The sequence below is a fragment of the Pseudophryne corroboree genome, chromosome 6 (genome assembly GCF_028390025.1).
Source record: "Pseudophryne corroboree isolate aPseCor3 chromosome 6, aPseCor3.hap2, whole genome shotgun sequence".
Classification (NCBI taxonomy): Eukaryota; Metazoa; Chordata; class Amphibia; order Anura; family Myobatrachidae; genus Pseudophryne; species Pseudophryne corroboree.
The window spans coordinates 45,031,306-45,053,100 of NC_086449.1; the positions used below are offsets into that span (position 1 = coordinate 45,031,306).

The 21,795-nt window shown below is 39.2% G+C and overlaps 1 protein-coding gene across 1 annotated transcript in view; it reads right to left on the reverse strand.

Annotated features, from left to right (window-relative positions):
* The window catches only part of LOC134934222 (mucin-3B-like), a 46,551-nt gene that overhangs the window by 9,825 nt on the left and 14,931 nt on the right, over positions 1-21,795 (reverse strand). Inside the window, exons 15-26 of the mRNA XM_063929707.1 lie at positions 19,761-20,225; positions 18,597-19,061; positions 16,851-17,174; positions 16,269-16,733; positions 15,396-15,719; positions 15,105-15,278; positions 14,523-14,987; positions 13,650-13,973; positions 12,777-13,127; positions 11,613-12,227; positions 10,740-11,222; positions 4-10,622 (exon numbers count right to left, since the gene is read on the reverse strand). Of these exons, the coding sequence (XP_063785777.1) occupies positions 4-10,622; positions 10,740-11,222; positions 11,613-12,227; positions 12,777-13,127; positions 13,650-13,973; positions 14,523-14,987; positions 15,105-15,278; positions 15,396-15,719; positions 16,269-16,733; positions 16,851-17,174; positions 18,597-19,061; positions 19,761-20,225 (15,074 nt within the window). The remainder of the gene's footprint in view (positions 1-3; positions 10,623-10,739; positions 11,223-11,612; positions 12,228-12,776; positions 13,128-13,649; positions 13,974-14,522; positions 14,988-15,104; positions 15,279-15,395; positions 15,720-16,268; positions 16,734-16,850; positions 17,175-18,596; positions 19,062-19,760; positions 20,226-21,795) is intronic.

Here is a 21,795-nt window from a genome sequence, read left to right on the forward strand (position 1 = left end):
GGCCGTGGAAAGTTCAGATGTTGTTTCTTCTGGAGTTGATAAAACTTTTGTGGTTCTCGGAGAATCAGGGTTCTGGGATGTGACCTCTACACCTGTAATCTCTGCTGTGGAATACGTGGATCTTTCAATGATAGTTGTTTCCAAAGTGGTCTTTTCTTCTTGTGTTGTTTTAATTCCAGATATTGTAGTATCCTGTGTATTTGTAATTTTTAAAGTAGTACTTTCTACCTTTGTTGTCTCAGTAATATCAGATGTTGCTGTAGCAGATATTTTATCTGTTTGGACCGTGGAAAGTTCAGGTGTTGTTTCTAATGTAGTTGATGAATCTCTTGTGGTTCTAGAAGAATCAGGGTTCTGGGATGTTATCTCTACACCAGTGGTCTCTGCTGTAGAATACGTGGATCCTTCAATGTTGGTTGTTTTCAAAGTGGTCTTTTCTCCTTGTGTTGTTTGAATTTCAGATATGGTTGTATCCTCTGTACTTGTCATTTTTAAAGTAGTACTTTCGGCCCCTGTTGTCTCAGTAATTTCAGATGTTGCTGTAGCAGATATTGTTGTTTTATCTGTTTGGGCCGTGGAAAGTTCAGGTGTTGTTTCTATTGCAATGGATGATGAATCTCTTGTGGTTCTTGGAGAATCAGGGTTCTGGGATGTTATCTCTACACCTGTAGTCTCTGCTGTAGAATACGTGGATCCTTCAATGTTGGTTGTTTTCAAAGTGGTCTTTTCTTCTTGTGTTGTTTGAATTTCAGATATGGTTGTATCCTCTGTACTTGCCATTTTTAAAGTAGTACTTTCTGCCCCTGTTGTCTCAGTAATATCAGATGTTGCTGTAGCAGATATTGTTGTTTTATCTGTTTGGGCCGTGGAAAGTTCAGGTGTTGTTTCTATTGCAATGGATGATGAATCTCTTGTGGTTCTAGGAGAATCAGGATTCTGGGATGTTATCTCTACACCTGTAGTCTCTGCTGTAGAATACATGGATCCTTCAATGTTGGTTGTTTTCAAAGTGGTCTTTTCTCCTTGTGTTGTTTGAATTTCAGATATGGTTGTATCCTCTGTACTTGTCATTTTTAAAGTAGTACTTTCTGCCCCTGTTGTCTCAGTAATATCAGATGTTGCTGTAGCAGATATTGTTATTTTTTCTGTTTGAGCCTTTGTTGTCTCAGTAATATCAGATGTTGCTGTAGCAGATATTATTTTATCTGTTTGGGCCGTGGAAAGTTCAGGTGTTGTTTCTATTGCAATGGATGATGAATCTCTTGTGGTTCTTGGAGAATCAGGGTTCTGGGATGTTATCTCTACACCTGTAGTCTCTGCTGTAGAATACGTGGATCCTCCAATGTTGGTTGTTTTCAAAGTGGTCTTTTCTCCTTGTGTTGTTTGAATTTCAGATATGGTTGTATCCTCTGTACTTGCCATTTTTAAAGTAGTACTTTCTGCCCCTGTTGTCTCAGTAATATCAGATGTTGCTGTAGCAGATATTGTTGTTTTATCTGTTTGGGCCGAGGAAATTTCAGGTGTTGTTTCTATTGCAGTTGATGATGAATCTCTTGTGGTTCTAGGAGAATCAGGGTTCTGGGATGTGACCTCTACACTTGTAGTCTCTGCTGTGGTATATGTGGATCCTTCAATGTTGGTTGTTTTCAAAGTGGTCTTTTCTCCTTGTGTTGTTTGAATTTCAGATATGGTTGTATCCTCTGTACTTGCCATTTTTAAAGTAGTACTTTCTGCCCCTGTTGTCTCAGTAATATCAGATGTTGCTGTAGCAGATATTGTTGTTTTATCTGTCTGGGCCGTGGAAAGTTCAGATGTTGTTTCTTCTGGAGTTGATAAAACTTTTGTGGTTCTCGGAGAATCAGGGTTCTGGGATGTGACCTCTACACCTGTAATCTCTGCTGTGGAATACGTGGATCTTTCAATGATAGTTGTTTCCAAAGTGGTCTTTTCTTCTTGTGTTGTTTTAATTCCAGATATTGTAGTATCCTGTGTATTTGTAATTTTTAAAGTAGTACTTTCTACCTTTGTTGTCTCAGTAATATCAGATGTTGCTGTAGCAGATATTTTATCTGTTTGGACCGTGGAAAGTTCAGGTGTTGTTTCTAATGTAGTTGATGAATCTCTTGTGGTTCTAGAAGAATCAGGGTTCTGGGATGTTATCTCTACACCTGTAGTCTCTGCTGTAGAATACGTGGATCCTTCAATGTTGGTTGTTTTCAAAGTGGTCTTTTCTTCTTGTGTTTGAATTTCAGATATGGTTGTATCCTCTGTACTTGTCATTTTTAAAGTAGTACTTTCGGCCCCTGTTGTCTCAGTAATTTCAGATGTTGCTGTAGCAGATATTGTTGTTTTATCTGTTTGGGCCGTAGAAATTTCAGGTGTTGTTTCTATTGCAGTTGATGATGAATCTCTTGTGGTTCTAGGAGAATCAGGGTTCTGGGATGTGACCTCTACACTTGTAGTCTCTGCTGTGGAATACGTGGATCCTTCAATGTTGGTTGTTTTCAAAGTGGTCTTTTCTCCTTGTGTTGTTTGAATTTCAGATATGGTTGTATCCTCTGTACTTGCCATTTTTAAAGTAGTACTTTCTGCCCCTGTTGTCTCAGTAATATCAGATGTTGCTGTAGCAGATATTGTTGTTTTATCTGTCTGGGCCGTGGAAAGTTCAGATGTTGTTTCTTCTGGAGTTGATAAAACTTTTGTGGTTCTCGGAGAATCAGGGTTCTGGGATGTGACCTCTACACCTGTAATCTCTGCTGTGGAATACGTGGATCTTTCAATGATAGTTGTTTCCAAAGTGGTCTTTTCTTCTTGTGTTGTTTTAATTCCAGATATTGTAGTATCCTGTGTATTTGTAATTTTTAAAGTAGTACTTTCTACCTTTGTTGTCTCAGTAATATCAGATGTTGCTGTAGCAGATATTTTATCTGTTTGGACCGTGGAAAGTTCAGGTGTTGTTTCTAATGTAGTTGATGAATCTCTTGTGGTTCTAGAAGAATCAGGGTTCTGGGATGTTATCTCTACACCAGTGGTCTCTGCTGTAGAATACGTGGATCCTTCAATGTTGGTTGTTTTCAAAGTGGTCTTTTCTCCTTGTGTTGTTTGAATTTCAGATATGGTTGTATCCTCTGTACTTGTCATTTTTAAAGTAGTACTTTCGGCCCCTGTTGTCTCAGTAATTTCAGATGTTGCTGTAGCAGATATTGTTGTTTTATCTGTTTGGGCCGTGGAAAGTTCAGGTGTTGTTTCTATTGCAATGGATGATGAATCTCTTGTGGTTCTTGGAGAATCAGGGTTCTGGGATGTTATCTCTACACCTGTAGTCTCTGCTGTAGAATACGTGGATCCTCCAATGTTGGTTGTTTTCAAAGTGGTCTTTTCTCCTTGTGTTGTTTGAATTTCAGATATGGTTGTATCCTCTGTACTTGCCATTTTTAAAGTAGTACTTTCTGCCCCTGTTGTCTCAGTAATATCAGATGTTGCTGTAGCAGATATTGTTGTTTTATCTGTTTGGGCCGAGGAAATTTCAGGTGTTGTTTCTATTGCATTTGATGATGAATCTCTTGTGGTTCTAGGAGAATCAGGGTTCTGGGATGTGACCTCTACACTTGTAGTCTCTGCTGTGGAATATGTGGATCCTTCAATGTTGGTTGTTTTCAAAGTGGTCTTTTCTCCTTGTGTTGTTTGAATTTCAGATATGGTTGTATCCTCTGTACTTGCCATTTTTAAAGTAGTACTTTCTGCCCCTGTTGTCTCAGTAATATCAGATGTTGCTGTAGCAGATATTGTTGTTTTATCTGTTTGGGCCGTGGAAAGTTCAGGTGTTGTTTCTATTGCAATGGATGATGAATCTCTTGTGGTTCTAGGAGAATCAGGATTCTGGGATGTTATCTCTACACCTGTAGTCTCTGCTGTAGAATACGTGGATCCTTCAATGTTGGTTGTTTTCAAAGTGGTCTTTTCTCCTTGTGTTGTTTGAATTTCAGATATGGTTGTATCCTCTGTACTTGTCATTTTTAAAGTAGTACTTTCTGCCCCTGTTGTCTCAGTAATATCAGATGTTGCTGTAGCAGATATTGTTATTTTTTCTGTTTGAGCCTTTGTTGTCTCAGTAATATCAGATGTTGCTGTAGCAGATATTATTTTATCTGTTTGGGCCGTGGAAAGTTCAGGTGTTGTTTCTATTGCAATGGATGATGAATCTCTTGTGGTTCTTGGAGAATCAGGGTTCTGGGATGTTATCTCTACACCTGTAGTCTCTGCTGTAGAATACGTGGATCCTCCAATGTTGGTTGTTTTCAAAGTGGTCTTTTCTCCTTGTGTTGTTTGAATTTCAGATATGGTTGTATCCTCTGTACTTGCCATTTTTAAAGTAGTACTTTCTGCCCCTGTTGTCTCAGTAATATCAGATGTTGCTGTAGCAGATATTGTTGTTTTATCTGTTTGGGCCGAGGAAATTTCAGGTGTTGTTTCTATTGCAGTTGATGATGAATCTCTTGTGGTTCTAGGAGAATCAGGGTTCTGGGATGTGACCTCTGCACTTGTAGTCTCTGCTGTGGTATATGTGGATCCTTCAATGTTGGTTGTTTTCAAAGTGGTCTTTTCTCCTTGTGTTGTTTGAATTTCAGATATGGTTGTATCCTCTGTACTTGCCATTTTTAAAGTAGTACTTTCTGCCCCTGTTGTCTCAGTAATATCAGATGTTGCTGTAGCAGATATTGTTGTTTTATCTGTCTGGGCCGTGGAAAGTTCAGATGTTGTTTCTTCTGGAGTTGATAAAACTTTTGTGGTTCTCGGAGAATCAGGGTTCTGGGATGTGACCTCTACACCTGTAATCTCTGCTGTGGAATACGTGGATCTTTCAATGATAGTTGTTTCCAAAGTGGTCTTTTCTTCTTGTGTTGTTTTAATTCCAGATATTGTAGTATCCTGTGTATTTGTAATTTTTAAAGTAGTACTTTCTACCTTTGTTGTCTCAGTAATATCAGATGTTGCTGTAGCAGATATTATTTTATCTGTTTGGGCCGTGGAAAGTTCAGGTGTTGTTTCTATTGCAATGGATGATGAATCTCTTGTGGTTCTTGGAGAATCAGGGTTCTGGGATGTTATCTCTACACCTGTAGTCTCTGCTGTAGAATACGTGGATCCTCCAATGTTGGTTGTTTTCAAAGTGGTCTTTTCTCCTTGTGTTGTTTGAATTTCAGATATGGTTGTATCCTCTGTACTTGTCATTTTTAAAGTAGTACTTTCGGCCCCTGTTGTCTCAGTAATTTCAGATGTTGCTGTAGCAGATATTGTTGTTTTATCTGTTTGGGCCGTAGAAATTTCAGGTGTTGTTTCTATTGCAGTTGATGATGAATCTCTTGTGGTTCTAGGAGAATCAGGGTTCTGGGATGTGACCTCTACACTTGTAGTATCTGCTGTGGAATACGTGGATCCTTCAATGTTGGTTGTTTTCAAAGTGGTCTTTTCTCCTTGTGTTGTTTGAATTTCAGATATGGTTGTATCCTCTGTACTTGCCATTTTTAAAGTAGTACTTTCTGCCCCTGTTGTCTCAGTAATATCAGATGTTGCTGTAGCAGATATTGTTGTTTTATCTGTTTGGGCCGTGGAAAGTTCAGGTGTTGTTTCTATTGCAATGGATGATGAATCTCTTGTGGTTCTTGGAGAATCATGGTTCTGGGATGTTATCTCTACACCTGTAGTCTCTGCTGTAGAATACATGGATCCTCCAATGTTGGTTGTTTTCAAAGTGGTCTTTTCTCCTTGTGTTGTTTGAATTTCAGATATGGTTGTATCCTCTGTACTTGCCATTTTTAAAGTAGTACTTTCTGCCCCTGTTGTCTCAGTAATATCAGATGTTGCTGTAGCAGATATTGTTGTTTTATCTGTTTGGGCCGAGGAAATTTCAGGTGTTGTTTCTATTGCAGTTGATGATGAATCTCTTGTGGTTCTAGGAGAATCAGGGTTCTGGGATGTGACCTCTATACCTGTAATCTCTGCTGTGGAATACGTGGATCCTTCAATGTTGGTTGTTTTCAAAGTGGTCTTTTCCCCTTGTGTTGTTTGAATTTCAGATATGGTTGTATCCTCTGTACTTGTCATTTCCAAAGTAGTACTTTCTGCCTCTATTGTCTCAGTAACATCAGATGCTATTGTAGCAGATATTGTTATTTCATCTGTTTGGGGCGTAGACCGTTCTGGTGTTGTTTTTATTGCAGTTGATGATGATTCTCTTGTGGTTCTAGAAGAATCAGGGTTCTGGGATGTGACCTCTATACTTGTAGTCTCTGCTGTGGTATACGTGGATCCTTCAATGTTAGTTGTTTGTAAAGTGGTCTGTTTTTCTTGTGTTGTTTGAATTTCAGATATGGTTGTATCCTCTGTATTTGTCATTTCTAAAGTAGTACTTTCTGCCTCTGTTGTCTCCGTAACATCAGATGCTCTTGTAGAAGATATTGTTGTTTCATCTGTTTGGGCCGTGGGAAGTTCAGGTGTTAATTTTATTGCAGTTGATAATGAATCTATTGTGGTTCTAGAAGAATCAGGGTTCTTTGATGTGACCCCTACACCTGTAGTGTCTGCTGTGGTATACGTTGATTCATCATTATTGGTTGTTTCCAAAGTGGTCTTTTCTTCTTGTGTTGTTTTAGTTCCAGATATTGTAGGATCCTGTGTATTTGTAATTTTTAAAGTAGTACTTTCTGCCTTTGTTGTCTCAGTAATATCAGATGTTGCTGTAGCAGATATTATTTTATCTGTTTGGGCCGTGGAAAGTTCAGGTGTTGTTTCTATTGCAATGGATGATGAATCTCTTGTGGTTCTTGGAGAATCAGGGTTCTGGGATGTTATCTCTACACCTGTAGTCTCTGCTGTAGAATACGTGGATCCTTCAATGTTGGTTGTTTTCAAAGTGGTCTTTTCTTCTTGTGTTTGAATTTCAGATATGGTTGTATCCTCTGTACTTGTCATTTTTAAAGTAGTACTTTCTGCTCCTGTTGTCTCAGTAATATCAGATGTTGTTGTAGCAGATATTGTTGTTTTATCTGTTTGGGCCGTGGAAAGTTCAGATGTTGTTTCTTCTGGAGTTGATAAAACTTTTGTGGTTCTAGGAGAATCAGGGTTCTGTGTTGTGACCTCTACACCTGTAGTCATTGCTGTGGGATATGTGGATCCTCCAATGTTAGTTGTTTGCAAAGTTGTCTTTTCTTCTTGTGTTGTTTGAATTTCAGATATGGTTGTATCCTCTGTACTTGTCATTTTTAAAGTAGTACTTTCTGCCCCTGTTGTCTGAGTAATATCAGATGTTGTTGTAGCAGATATTGTTGTTTTATCTGTTTGGGCTGTGGAAAGTTCAGGTGTTGATTCTGTTGCAGTTGATGATGAATCTCCTGTGGTTCTAGGAGAATCAGGGTTCTGGGATGTGACCTCTACACTTGTAGTCTCTGCTGTGGAATACGTGGATCTTTCAATGATAGTTGTTTCCAAAGTGGTCTTTTCTTCTTGTGTTGTTTTAATTCCAGATATTGTAGTATCCTGTGTATTTGTAATTTTTAAAGTAGTACTTTCTACCTTTGTTGTCTCAGTAATATCAGATGTTGCTGTAGCAGATATTATTTTATCTGTTTGGGCCGTGGAAAGTTCAGGTGTTGTTTCCATTGCAATGGATGATGAATCTCTTGTGGTTCTAGGAGAATCAGGGTTCTGGGATGTTATCTCTACACCTGTAGTCTCTGCTGTAGAATACGTGGATCCTTCAATGTTGGTTGTTTTCAAAGTGGTCTTTTCTCCTTGTGTTGTTTGAATTTCAGATATGGTTGTATCCTCTGTACTTGTCTTTTTTAAAGTAGTACTTTCAGCCCCTGTTGTCTCAGTACTATCAGATGTTGCTGTAGCAGATGTTGTTTTATCTGTTTGGGCCGTGGAAAGTTCAGATGTTGTTTCTTCTGGAGTTGATAAAACTTTTGTGGTTCTAGGAGAATCAGGGTTCTGGGATGTGACCTCTACACCTGTAGTCTCTGCTGTGGAATACGTGGATCTTTCAATGATAGTTGTTTCCAAAGTGGTCTTATCTTCTTGTGTTGTTTTAATTCCAGATATTGTAGTATCCTGTTTATTTGTAATTTTTAAAGTAGTACTTTCTGCCTTTGTTGTCTCAGTAATATCAGATGTTGCTGTAGCAGATATTATTTTATCTGTTTGGGCCGTGGAAAGTTCAGGTGTTGTTTCTATTGCAGTGGATGATGAATCTCTTGTGGTTCTAGGAGAATCAGTGTTCTGAGATGTGACCTCTACACCTGTAGTCTCTGCTGTAGAATACGTGGATCCTTCAATGTTGGTTGCTTTCAAAGTGGTCTTTTCTCCTTGTGTTGTTTGAATTTCAGATATGGTTGTATCCTCTGTACTTGTCATTTTTAAAGTAGTACTTTCAGCCCCTGTTGTCTCAGTACTATCAGATGTTGCTGTAGCAGATGTTGTTTTATCTGTTTGGGCCGTGGAAAGTTCAGATGTTGTTTCTTCTGGAGTTGATAAAACTTTTGTGGTTCTAGGAGAATCAGGGTTCTGGGATGTGACCTCTACACCTGTAGTCTCTGCTGTGGAATACGTGGATCTTTCAATGACGGTTGTTTCCAAAGTGGTCTTATCTTCTTGTGTTGTTTTAATTTCAGATATGGTTGTATCCTCTGTACTTGTCATTTTTAAAGTAGTACTTTCTGCCCCTGTTGTCTCAGTAATATCAGATATTGCTGTAGCAGATATTGTTATTTCATCTGTTTGGCTCGTGGAAAGTTCAGGTGTTGTTTCTATTGCAGTAGAAGATGAATCTCTTGTGGTTCTAAAAGAATCAGGGTTCTGAGATGTGACCTCTTTACCTGTAGTCTCTGCTGTGGTGTACGTGGATCCATCATTATTGGTTGTTTGCAAAGTGATCTTTTCTTCTTGTGTTGTTTGAATTTCAGATATGGTTGTATCCTCTGTATTTGTCATTTCTAAAGTAGTACTTTCTGCCTCTGTTGTCTCAGTAACATCAGATGCTATTGTAGCAGATATTGTTATTTCATCTGTTTGGGGTGTAGACTGTTCTGGTGTGGTTTTTATTGCAGTTAATGATGATTCTCTTGTGGTTCTCGAAGAATCAGGGTTCTGGGATGTGACCTCTATACCTGTAGTCTCTGCTGTGGGATACGTGGATCCTTCAATGTTGGTTGTTTGCAAAGTGGTCTGTTTTTCTTGTGTTGTTTGAATTTCAGATATGGTTGTATCCCCTGTATTTGTCATTTTTACAGTAGTACTTTCTGACCCTGTTGTCTCAGTAATATCAGATGTTGCTGTAGCAGATATTGTTGTTTTTTCTGTTTGGGCTGTGGAAAGTTCAGGTGTTGTTTCTGTTGCAGTTGATGATGAATCTCTTGTGGTTCTAGGAGAATCAGGGTTCTGGGATGTGACCTCTACACTTGTAGTCTCTGCTGTGGAATATGTGGATCTTTCAATGATAGTTGTTTCCAAAGTGGTCTTTTCTTCTTGTGTTGTTTTTTTCCCAGAAATTGTAGTATCCTGTGTATTTGTAATTTTTAAAGTAGTACTTTCTACCTTTGTTGTCTCAGTAATATCAGATGTTGCTGTAGCAGATATTATTTCATCTGTTTGGGCCGTGGAAAGTTCAGGTGTTGTTTCCATTGCAATGGATGATGAATCTCTTGTGGTTCTAGGGGAATCAGGGTTCTGGGATGTTATCTCTACACCTGTAGTCTCTGCTGTAGAATACGTGGATCCTTCAATGTTGGTTGTTTTCAAAGTGGTCTTTACTTCTTGTGTTGTTTTAATTCCAGATATTGTAGTATCCTCTGTATTTGTAATTTTTAAAGTAGTACTTTCTGCCTTTGTTGTCTCAGTAATATAAGATGTTGCTGTAGCAGATATTATTTTATCTGTTTGGGCCGTGGAAAGTTCAGGTGTTGTTTCTATTGCAGTTGATGATGACTCTCTTGTGGTTCTAGGAGAATCAGGGTTCTGTGTTGTGACCTCTACACCTGTAGTCATTGCTGTGGGATATGTGGATCCTCCAATGTTGGTTGTTTTCAAAGTGGTCTTTTCTTCTTGTGTTGTTTGAATTTCAGATATGGTTGTATCCTCTGTATTTGTCATTTCTAAAGTAGTACTTTCTGCCTCTGTTGTCTTAGTTATATCAGATGTTGCTATAGCAGATATTATTTCATCTGTTTGGCTCGTGGAAAGTTTAGGTGTTGTTTCTATTGCAGTTGAAGATGAATCTCTTGTGGTTCTAGGAGAATCAGGGTTCTGGGATGTGACTTCTATACCTGTAGTCTCTGCTGTGGTGTACGTGGATCCATCATTATTGGTTGTTTGCAAAGTGATCTTTTCTTCTTGTGTTGTTTGAATTTCAGATATGGTTGTATCCTCTGTATGTGTCATTTTTACAGTAGTACTTTCTGCCCCTGTTGTCTCAGTAATATCAGATGTTGCTGTAGCAGATATTGTTGTTTCATCTGTTTGGGCCGTGGAAAATTCAGGTGTTAATTCTATTGCAGTTGATGATGAATCGCTTGTGGTTTTAGGAGAATCAGGGATCTGTGATGTGACCCCTACCACTGTAGTGTCTGCTGTGGGATATGTGGATCCTTCAATGTTGGTTGTTTGCAAAGTTGTCTGTTCTTCTTGTGTTGTTTGAATTTCAGATATGGTTGTGTCCTCTGTATTTGTCATTTCTAAAGTAGTACTTTCTGCCCCTGTTGTCTCAGTAATATCAGCTGTTGCTGTAGCAGATATTGTTGTTTTATCTGTTTGGGCCGTGGAAAGTTCAGGTGTTAATTCTATTGCAGTTGATAATGAATCTCTTGTGGTTCTAGAAGAATCAGGGCTCTGTGATGTGACCTCTACTCCTGTAGTGTCTGTTGTGGGATATGTGGATCCTTCAATGTTGGTAGTTTGCAAAGTTGTCTGTTCTTCTTGTGTTGTTTGAATTTCAGATATGGTTGTATCCTCTGTATTTGTCATTTCTAAAGTAGTACTTTCTGCCCCAGTTGTCTCAATAATATCAGCTGTTGCTGTAGCAGATATTGTTGATTCGTCTATTTGGGCCGTGGAAAGATCAGGCATTGTTTCTATTGCAGTTGATGATGAATCTCTTGTGGTTTTAGGAGAATCAGGGATCTGTGATGTGACTCCTACCAGTGTAGTGTCTGTTGTGGGATATGTGGATCCTTCAATGTTGGTAGTTTGCAAAGTTGTCTGTTCTTCTTGTGTTGTTTGAATTTCAGATATGGTTGTATCCTCTGTATTTGTCATTTCTAAAGTAGTACTTTCTGCCCCTGTTGTCTCAGTAATATCAGCTGTTGCTGTAGCAGATATTGTTGTTTTATCTGTTTGGGCCGTGGACAGATCAGGCATTGTTTCTATTGCAGTTGATAATGAATCTTTTGTGGTTCTAGAAAAATCAGGGCTCTGTGATGTGACCTCTACACCTGCAGTGTCTGCTGTGGGATATGTGGATCCTTCAATGTTGGCAGTTTGCAAAGTTGTCTGTTCTTCTAGTGTTGTTTGAATTTCAGATATGGTTGTATCCTCTGTATTTGTCATTTCTAAAGTAGTACTTTCTGACCCTGTTGTCTCAGTAATATCAGCTGTTGCTGTAGCAGATATTGTTGATTCGTCTGTTTGGGCCGTGGAAAGATCATGCGTTGTTTCTATTGCAGTTGATGATGAATCTCTTGTGGTTTTAGGAGAATCAGGGATCTGTGATGTGACCCCTACCACTGTAGTGTCTGCTGTGGAATATGTGGATCCTTCAATGTTGGTAGTTTGCAAAGTTGTCTGTTCTTCTTGTGTTGTTTGAATTTCAGATAGGGTTGTATCCTCTGTATTTGTCATTTCTAAAGTAGTACTTTCTGCCCCAGTTGTCTCAATGATATCAGCTGTTGCTGTAGCAGATATTGTTGATTCGTCTGTTTGGGCCGTGGAAAGATCAGGCATTGTTTCTATTGCAGTTGATGATGAATCTCTTGTGGTTTTAGGAGGATCAGGGTTCTGTGATGTGACCTCTACACCTGTAGTGTCTGCTGTAGGATATGTGGATCCTTCAATGTTGGTAGTTTGCAAAGTTGTCTGTTCTTCTTGTGTTGTTTGAATTTCAGATATGGTTGTATCCTCTGTATTTGTCATTTCTAAAGTAGTACTTTCTGCCTCTTTTGTCTCAGTAACATCATATGCTATTGTAGCAGATATTGTTATTTCATCTGTTTGCGGCGTAGACCATTCTGGTGTTTTTTCTATTGCAGTTGATGATGATTCTCTTGTGGTTCTAGAAGAATCAGGGTTCTGGGATGTGACCTCTACACCTGTAGTCTCTGCTGTGGGATACGTGGATCCTTCAATGTTTGTTGTTTGCAAAGTTGTCTGTTCTTCTTGTGTTGTTTGAATTTCAGATATGGTTGTATCCTCTGTATTTGTCATTTCTAAAGTAGTACTTTCTGCCCCAGTTGTCTCAATAATATCAGCTGTTGCTGTAGCAGATATTGTTGATTCGTCTGTTTGGGCCGTGGAAAGATCATGCGTTGTTTCTTTTGCAGTTGATGATGAATCTCTTGTGGTTTTAGGAGAATCAGGGTTCTGGGATGTGACCTCTACACCTGTAATGTCTGCTGTGGGATATGTGGATCCTTCAATGTTGGTTGTTTGCAAAGTTGTCTGTTTTTCTTGTGTTGTTTGAATTTCAGATATGGTTGTATCCTCTGTATTTGTTATTTCTAAAGTAGTACTTTCTGCCTCTGTTGTCTCAGTAACATCAGATTCTATTGTAGCAGATATTGTTATTTCATCTGTTTGCGGCGTAGACCATTCTGGTGTTTTTTCTATTGCAGTTGATGATGATTCTCTTGTGGTTCTAGAAGAATCAGGGTTCTGGGATGTGACCTCTACACCTGTAGTGTCTGCTGTGGGATATGTGGATCCTTTAATGTTGGTAGTTTGCAAAGTTGTCTGTTCTTCTTGTGTTGTTTGAATTTCAGATATGGTTGTGTCCTCTGTATTTGTCATTTCTAAAGTAGTACTTTCTGCCTCTGTTGTCTCAGTAACATCAGCTGTTGCTGTAGCAGATATTGTTGATTCGTCTGTTTGGGCCGTGGAAAGATCATGTGTTGTTTCTATTGCAGTTGATGATGAATCTCTTGTGGTTCTAGAAGAATCAGGGTCCTGGGATGTGACCTCTACACCTGTAGTCTCTGCTGTGGGATATGTGGATCCTTCAATGTTGGCAGTTTGCAAAGTTGTCTGTTCTTCTTGTGTTGTTTGAATTTCAGATATGGTTGTGTCCTCTGTATTTGTCATTTCTAAAGTAGTACTTTCTGCCTCTGTTGTCTCAGTAACATCAGATGCTATTGTAGCAGATATTGTTATTTCACCTGTTTGCGGCGTAGACCGTTCTGGTGTTGTTTCTATTGCAGTTGATGATGATTCTCTTGTGGTTCTAGAAGAATCAGGGTCCTGGGATGTGACCTCTACACCTGTAGTCTCTGCTGTGGGATACGTGGATCCTTCAATGTTTGTTGTTTGCAAAGTTGTCTGTTCTTCTTGTGTTGTTTGAATTTCAGATATGGTTGTATCCTCTGTATTTGTTATTTCTAAAGTAGTACTTTCTGCCTCTGTTGTCTCAGTAACATCAGCTGTTGCTGTAGCAGATATTGTTGATTCGTCTGTTTGGGCCGTGGAAAGATCATGTGTTGTTTCTATTGCAGTTGATGATGAATCTCTTGTGGTTTTAGAAGAATCAGGGCTCTGTGATGTGACCTCTACTCCTGTAGTGTCTGTTGTGGGATATGTGGATACTTCAATGTTTGTTGTTTGCAAAGTTGTCTGTTCTTCTAGTGTTGTTTGAATTTCAGATATGGTTGTATCCTCTGTATTTGTCATTTCTAAAGTAGTACTTTCTGCCCCTGTTGTCTCAGTTTCATGAGATGCTATTGTAGCAGATATTGTTATTTCATCTGTTTGCGGCGTAGACCATTCTGGTGTTTTTTCTATTGCAGTTGATGATGATTCTCTTGTGGTTCTAGAAGAATCAGGGCTCTGGGATGTGACCTCTACACCTGTAGTCTCTGCTGTGGGATACGTGGATCCTTCAATGTTTGTTGTTTGCAAAGTTGTCTGTACTTCTTGTGTTGTTTGAATTTCAGATATGGTTGTATCCTCTGTATTTGTTATTTCTAAAGTAGTACTTTCTGCCTCTGTTGTCTCAGTAACATCAGATGCTATTGTAGCAGATATTGTTATTTCATCTGTTTGCGGCGTAGACCATTCTGGTGTTTTTTCTATTGCAGTTGATGATGATTCTCTTGTGGTTCTAGAAGAATCAGGGCTCTGGGATGTGACCTCTACACCTGTAGTCTCTGCTGTGGGATACGTGGATCCTTCAATGTTTGTTGTTTGCAAAGTTGTCTGTACTTCTTGTGTTGTTTGAATTTCAGATATGGTTGTATCCTCTGTATTTGTTATTTCTAAAGTAGTACTTTCTGCCCCTGTTGTTTCAGTAATATCAGATGTTGCTGTAGCAGATATTGTTGTTTTATCTCTTTGGGCCGTGGAAAGTTCAGGTGTTAATTCTATTGCAGTTGATAATGAATCTTTTGTGGTTCTAGAAGAATCAGGGCTCTGTGATGTGACCTCTACACCTGCAGTGTCTGCTGTGGGATATGTGGGTCCTTCAATGTTGGCAGTTTGCAAAGTTGTCTGTTCTTCTTGTGTTGTTTGAATTTCAGATATGGTTGTATCCTCTGTATTTGTCATTTCTAAAGTAGAACTTTCTGCCCCAGTTGTCTCAATAATATCAGCTGTTGCTGTAGCAGATATTGTTGATTCGTCTGTTTGGGCCGTGAAAAGATCATGCGTTGTTTCTATTGCAGTTGATGATGAATCTCTTGTGGTTTTAGGAGAATCAGGGCTATGGGATGTGACCTCTACACCTGTAGTCTCTGCTGTGGGATATGTGGATCCTTCAATATTGGCAGTTTGCAAAGTTGTCTGTTCTTCTTGTGTTGTTTGAACTTCAGATATGGTTGTATCCTCTGTGTTTGTCATTTCTAAAGTAGTACTTTCTGCCCCAGTTGTCTCAATGATATCAGCTGTTGCTGTAGCAGATATTGTTATTTCATCTGTTTGCGGCGTAGACCGTTCTGGTGTTGTTTCTATTAGAGTTGATGATGATTCTCTTGTGGTTCTAGAAGAATCAGGGTCCTGGGATGTGACCTCTACACCTGTAGTCTCTGCTGTGGGATACGTGGATCCTTCAATGTTTGTTGTTTGCAAAGTTGTCTGTTCTTCTTGTGTTGTTTGAATTTCAGATATGGTTGTATCCTCTGTATTTGTTATTTCTAAAGTAGTACTTTCTGCCTCTGTTGTCTCAGTAACATCAGCTGTTGCTGTAGCAGATATTGTTGATTCGTCTGTTTGGGCCGTGGAAAGATCATGTGTTGTTTCTATTGCAGTTGATGATGAATCTCTTGTGGTTTTAGAAGAATCAGGGCTCTGTGATGTGACCTCTACTCCTGTAGTGTCTGTTGTGGGATATGTGGATACTTCAATGTTTGTTGTTTGCAAAGTTGTCTGTTCTTCTAGTGTTGTTTGAATTTCAGATATGGTTGTATCCTCTGTATTTGTCATTTCTAAAGTAGTACTTTCTGCCCCTGTTGTCTCAGTTTCATGAGATGCTATTGTAGCAGATATTGTTATTTCATCTGTTTGCGGCGTAGACCATTCTGGTGTTTTTTCTATTGCAGTTGATGATGATTCTCTTGTGGTTCTAGAAGAATCAGGGCTCTGGGATGTGACCTCTACACCTGTAGTCTCTGCTGTGGGATACGTGGATCCTTCAATGTTTGTTGTTTGCAAAGTTGTCTGTACTTCTTGTGTTGTTTGAATTTCAGATATGGTTGTATCCTCTGTATTTGTTATTTCTAAAGTAGTACTTTCTGCCTCTGTTGTCTCAGTAACATCAGATGCTATTGTAGCAGATATTGTTATTTCATCTGTTTGCGGCGTAGACCATTCTGGTGTTTTTTCTATTGCAGTTGATGATGATTCTCTTGTGGTTCTAGAAGAATCAGGGCTCTGGGATGTGACCTCTACACCTGTAGTCTCTGCTGTGGGATACGTGGATCCTTCAATGTTTGTTGTTTGCAAAGTTGTCTGTACTTCTTGTGTTGTTTGAATTTCAGATATGGTTGTATCCTCTGTATTTGTTATTTCTAAAGTAGTACTTTCTGCCCCTGTTGTTTCAGTAATATCAGATGTTGCTGTAGCAGATATTGTTGTTTTATCTCTTTGGGCCGTGGAAAGTTCAGGTGTTAATTCTATTGCAGTTGATAATGAATCTTTTGTGGTTCTAGAAGAATCAGGGCTCTGTGATGTGACCTCTACACCTGCAGTGTCTGCTGTGGGATATGTGGGTCCTTCAATGTTGGCAGTTTGCAAAGTTGTCTGTTCTTCTTGTGTTGTTTGAATTTCAGATATGGTTGTATCCTCTGTATTTGTCATTTCTAAAGTAGAACTTTCTGCCCCAGTTGTCTCAATAATATCAGCTGTTGCTGTAGCAGATATTGTTGATTCGTCTGTTTGGGCCGTGAAAAGATCATGCGTTGTTTCTATTGCAGTTGATGATGAATCTCTTGTGGTTTTAGGAGAATCAGGGCTATGGGATGTGACCTCTACACCTGTAGTCTCTGCTGTGGGATATGTGGATCCTTCAATATTGGCAGTTTGCAAAGTTGTCTGTTCTTCTTGTGTTGTTTGAACTTCAGATATGGTTGTATCCTCTGTGTTTGTCATTTCTAAAGTAGTACTTTCTGCCCCAGTTGTCTCAATGATATCAGCTGTTGCTGTAGCAGATATTGTTATTTCATCTGTTTGCGGCGTAGACCGTTCTGGTGTTGTTTCTATTAGAGTTGATGATGATTCTCTTGTGGTTCTAGAAGAATCAGGGCTCTGTGATGTGACTTCTACCACTGTAGTCTCTGCTGTGGGATATGTGGATCCTTCAATGTTGGTAGTTTGCAAAGTTGTCTGTTCTTCTTGTGTTGTTTGAATGTCAGATATAGTTGTATCCTCTGTATTTGTCATTTCTAAAGTAGTACTTTCTGCCCCTGTTGTCTCAGTTTCATGAGATGCTATTGTAGCAGATATTGTTATTTCATCTGTTTGCGGCGTAGACCATTCTGGTGTTGTTTCTATTGCAGTTGATGATGATTCTCTTGTGGTTCTAGAAGAATCAAGGTCCTGGGATGTGACCTCTACACCTGTAGTCTCTGCTGTGGGATACGTGGATCCTTCAATGTTGGCAGTTTGCAAAGTTGTCTGTTCTTCTTGTGCTGTTTGAATTTCAGATATGGTTGTATCCTCTGTATTTGTCATTTCTAAAGTAGTACTTTCTGACCCTGTTGTCTCAGTAATATCAGCTGTTGCTGTAGCAGATATTGTTGATTTGTCTGTTTGGGCTGTAGAAAGATCAGGCATTGTTTCTATTGCAATTGATGATGAATCTCTTGTGGTTTTAGGAGAATCAGGGATCTGTGATGTGACCCCTACCACTGTAGTGTCTGCTGTGGGATATGTGGATCCTTCAATGTTGGCAGTTTGCAAAGTTGTCTGTTCTTCTTGTGTTGTTTGAATTTCAGATATGGTTGTATCCTCTGTATTTGTCATTTCTAAAGTAGTACTTTCTGCCCCAGTTGTCTCAGTAATATCAGATGTTGCTGTAGCAGATATTGTTGTTTTATCTGTTTGGGCCGTGGAAAGTTCAGGTGTTAATTCTATTGCAGTTGATAATGAATCTTTTGTGGTTCTAGAAGAATCAGGGCTCTGTGATGTGACCTCTACACCTGCAGTGTCTGCTGTGGGATATGTGGATCCTTCAATGTTGGCAGTTTGCAAAGTTGTCTGTTCTTCTAGTGTTGTTTGAATTTCAGATATGGTTGTATCCTCTGTATTTGTCATTTCTAAAGTAGTACTTTCTGCCCCAGTTGTCTCAGTAATATCAGATGTTGCTGTAGCAGATATTGTTGTTTTATCTGTTTGGGCCGTGGAAAGTTCAGGTGTTAATTCTATTGCAGTTGATAATGAATCTTTTGTGGTTCTAGAAGAATCAGGGCTCTGTGATGTGACCTCTACACCTGTAGTGTCTGCTGTGGGATATGTGGATCCTTCAATGTTGGCAGTTTGCAAAGTTGTCTGTTCTTCTTGTGTTGTTTGAACTTCAGATATGGTTGTATCCTCTGTATTTGTTATTTCTAAAGTAGTACTTTCTGCCTCTGTTGTCTCAGTAACATCAGATGCTATTGTAGCAGATATAGTTATTTCATCTGTTTGCGGCGTAGACCGTTCTGGTGTTGTTTCTATTGCAGTTGATGATGATTCTTTTGTGGTTCTAGAAGAATCAGGGTCCTGGGATGTGACCTCTACACCTGTAGTCTCTGCTGTGGGATACGTGGATCCTTCAATGTTTGCTGTTTGCAAAGTTGTCTGTTCTTCTTGTGTTGTTTGAATTTCAGATATGGTTGTATCCTCTGTATTTGTCATTTCTAAAGTAGTACTTTCTGCCCCAGTTGTCTCAATAATATCAGCTGTTGCTGTAGCAGATATTGTTGATTCGTCTGTTTGGGCCGTGGAAAGATCATGCGTTGTTTCTATTGCAGTTGATGATGAATCTCTTGTGGTTTTAGGAGAATCAGGGATCTGTGATGTGACCCCTACCACTGTAGTGTCTGCTGTGGAATATGTGGATCCTTCAATGTTGGTAGTTTGCAAAGTTGTCTGTTCTTCTTGTGTTGTTTGAATTTCAGATAGGGTTGTATCCTCTGTATTTGTCATTTCTAAAGTAGTACTTTCTGCCCCAGTTGTCTCAGAAATATCAGATGTTGCTGTAGCAGATATTGTTGTTTTATCTGTTTGGGCCGTGGAAAGTTCAGGTGTTAATTCTATTGCAGTTGATAATGAATCTTTTGTGGTTCTAGAAGAATCAGGGCTATGTGATGTGACCTCTACACCTGCAGTGTCTGCTGTGGGATATGTGGATCCTTCAATGTTGGCAGTTTGCAAAGTTGTCTGTTCTTCTAGTGTTGTTTGAATTTCAGATATGGTTGTATCCTCTGTATTTGTCATTTCTAAAGTAGTACTTTCTGCCCCAGTTGTCTCAGTAATATCAGATGTTGCTGTAGCAGATATTGTTGTTTTATCTGTTTGGGCCGTGGAAAGTTCAGGTGTTAATTCTATTGCAGTTGATAATGAATCTTTTGTGGTTCTAGAAGAATCAGGGCTCTGTGATGTGACCTCTACACCTGTAGTGTCTGCTGTGGGATATGTGGATCCTTCAATGTTGGCAGTTTGCAAAGTTGTCTGTTCTTCTTGTGTTGTTTGAACTTCAGATATGGTTGTATCCTCTGTATTTGTTATTTCTAAAGTAGTACTTTCTGCCTCTGTTGTCTCAGTTTCATGAGATGCTATTGTAGCAGATATTGTTATTTCATCTGTTTGCGGCGTAGACCGTTCTGGTGTTGTTTCTATTGCAGTTGATGATGATTCTTTTGTGGTTCTAGAAGAATCAGGGTCCTGGGATGTGACCTCTACACCTGTAGTCTCTGCTGTGGGATACGTGGATCCTTCAATGTTTGCTGTTTGCAAAGTTGTCTGTTCTTCTTGTGTTGTTTGAATTTCAGATATGGTTGTATCCTCTGTATTTGTCATTTCTAAAGTAGTACTTTCTGCCCCAGTTGTCTCAATAATATCAGCTGTTGCTGTAGCAGATATTGTTGATTCGTCTGTTTGGGCCGTGGAAAGATCATGCGTTGTTTCTATTGCAGTTGATGATGAATCTCTTGTGGTTTTAGGAGAATCAGGGATCTGTGATGTGACCCCTACCACTGTAGTGTCTGCTGTGGAATATGTGGATCCTTCAATGTTGGTAGTTTGCAAAGTTGTCTGTTCTTCTTGTGTTGTTTGAATTTCAGATAGGGTTGTATCCTCTGTATTTGTCATTTCTAAAGTAGTACTTTCTGCCCCAGTTGTCTCAGAAATATCAGATGTTGCTGTAGCAGATATTGTTGTTTTATCTGTTTGGGCCGTGGAAAGTTCAGGTGTTAATTCTATTGCAGTTGATAATGAATCTTTTGTGGTTCTAGAAGAATCAGGGCTCTGTGATGTGACCTCTACACCTGCAGTGTCTGCTGTGGGATATGTGGATCCTTCAATGTTGGCAGTTTGCAAAGTTGTCTGTTCTTCTAGTGTTGTTTGAATTTCAGATATGGTTGTATCCTCTGTATTTGTCATTTCTAAAGTAGTACTTTCTGCCCCAGTTGTCTCAGTAATATCAGATGTTGCTGTAGCAGATATTGTTGTTTTATCTGTTTGGGCCGTGGAAAGTTCAGGTGTTAATTCTATTGCAGTTGATAATGAATCTTTTGTGGTTCTAGAAGAATCAGGGCTCTGTGATGTGACCTCTACACCTGTAGTGTCTGCTGTGGGATATGTGGATCCTTCAATGTTGGCAGTTTGCAAAGTTGTCTGTTCTTCTTGTGTTGTTTGAACTTCAGATATGGTTGTATCCTCTGTATTTGTTATTTCTAAAGTAGTACTTTCTGCCTCTGTTGTCTCAGTAACATCAGATGCTATTGTAGCAGATATAGTTATTTCATCTGTTTGCGGCGTAGACCGTTCTGGTGTTGTTTCTATTGCAGTTGATGATGATTCTTTTGTGGTTCTAGAAGAATCAGGGTCCTGGGATGTGACCTCTACACCTGTAGTCTCTGCTGTGGGATACGTGGATCCTTCAATGTTTGTTGTTTGCAAAGTTGTCTGTTCTTCTTGTGTTGTTTGAATTTCAGATATGGTTGTATCCTCTGTATTTGTCATTTCTAAAGTAGTACTTTCTGCCTCTGTTGTCTCAGTAACATCAGATTCTATTGTAACAGATATTGTTATTTCATCTGTTTGCGGCGTAGACCATTCTGGTGTTTTTTCTATTGCAGTTGATGATGATTCTCTTGTGGTTCTAGAAGAATCAGGGTTATGGGATGTGACCTCTACACCTGTAGTGTCTGCTGTGGGATATGTGGATCCTTCAATGTTGGTAGTTTGCAAAGTTGTCTGTTCTTCTTGTGTTGTTTGAATTTCAGATATGGTTGTGTCCTCTGTATTTGTCATTTCTAAAGTAGTACTTTCTGCCTCTGTTGTCTCAGTAACATCAGCTGTTGCTGTAGCAGATATTGTTGATTCGTCTGTTTGGGCCGTGGAAAGATCATGTGTTGTTTCTATTGCAGTTGATGATGAATCTCTTGTGGTTCTAGAAGAATCAGGGTCCTGGGATGTGACCTCTACACCTGTAGTCTCTGCTGTGGGATATGTGGATCCTTCAATGTTGGCAGTTTGCAAAGTTGTCTGTTCTTCTTGTGTTGTTTGAATTTCAGATATGGTTGTGTCCTCTGTATTTGTCATTTCTAAAGTAGTACTTTCTGCCTCTGTTGTCTCAGTAACATCAGATGCTATTGTAGCAGATATTGTTATTTCACCTGTTTGCGGCGTAGACCGTTCTGGTGTTGTTTCTATTGCAGTTGATGATGATTCTCTTGTGGTTCTAGAAGAATCAGGGTCCTGGGATGTGACCTCTACACCTGTAGTCTCTGCTGTGGGATACGTGGATCCTTCAATGTTTGTTGTTTGCAAAGTTGTCTGTTCTTCTTGTGTTGTTTGAATTTCAGATATGGTTGTATCCTCTGTATTTGTTATTTCTAAAGTAGT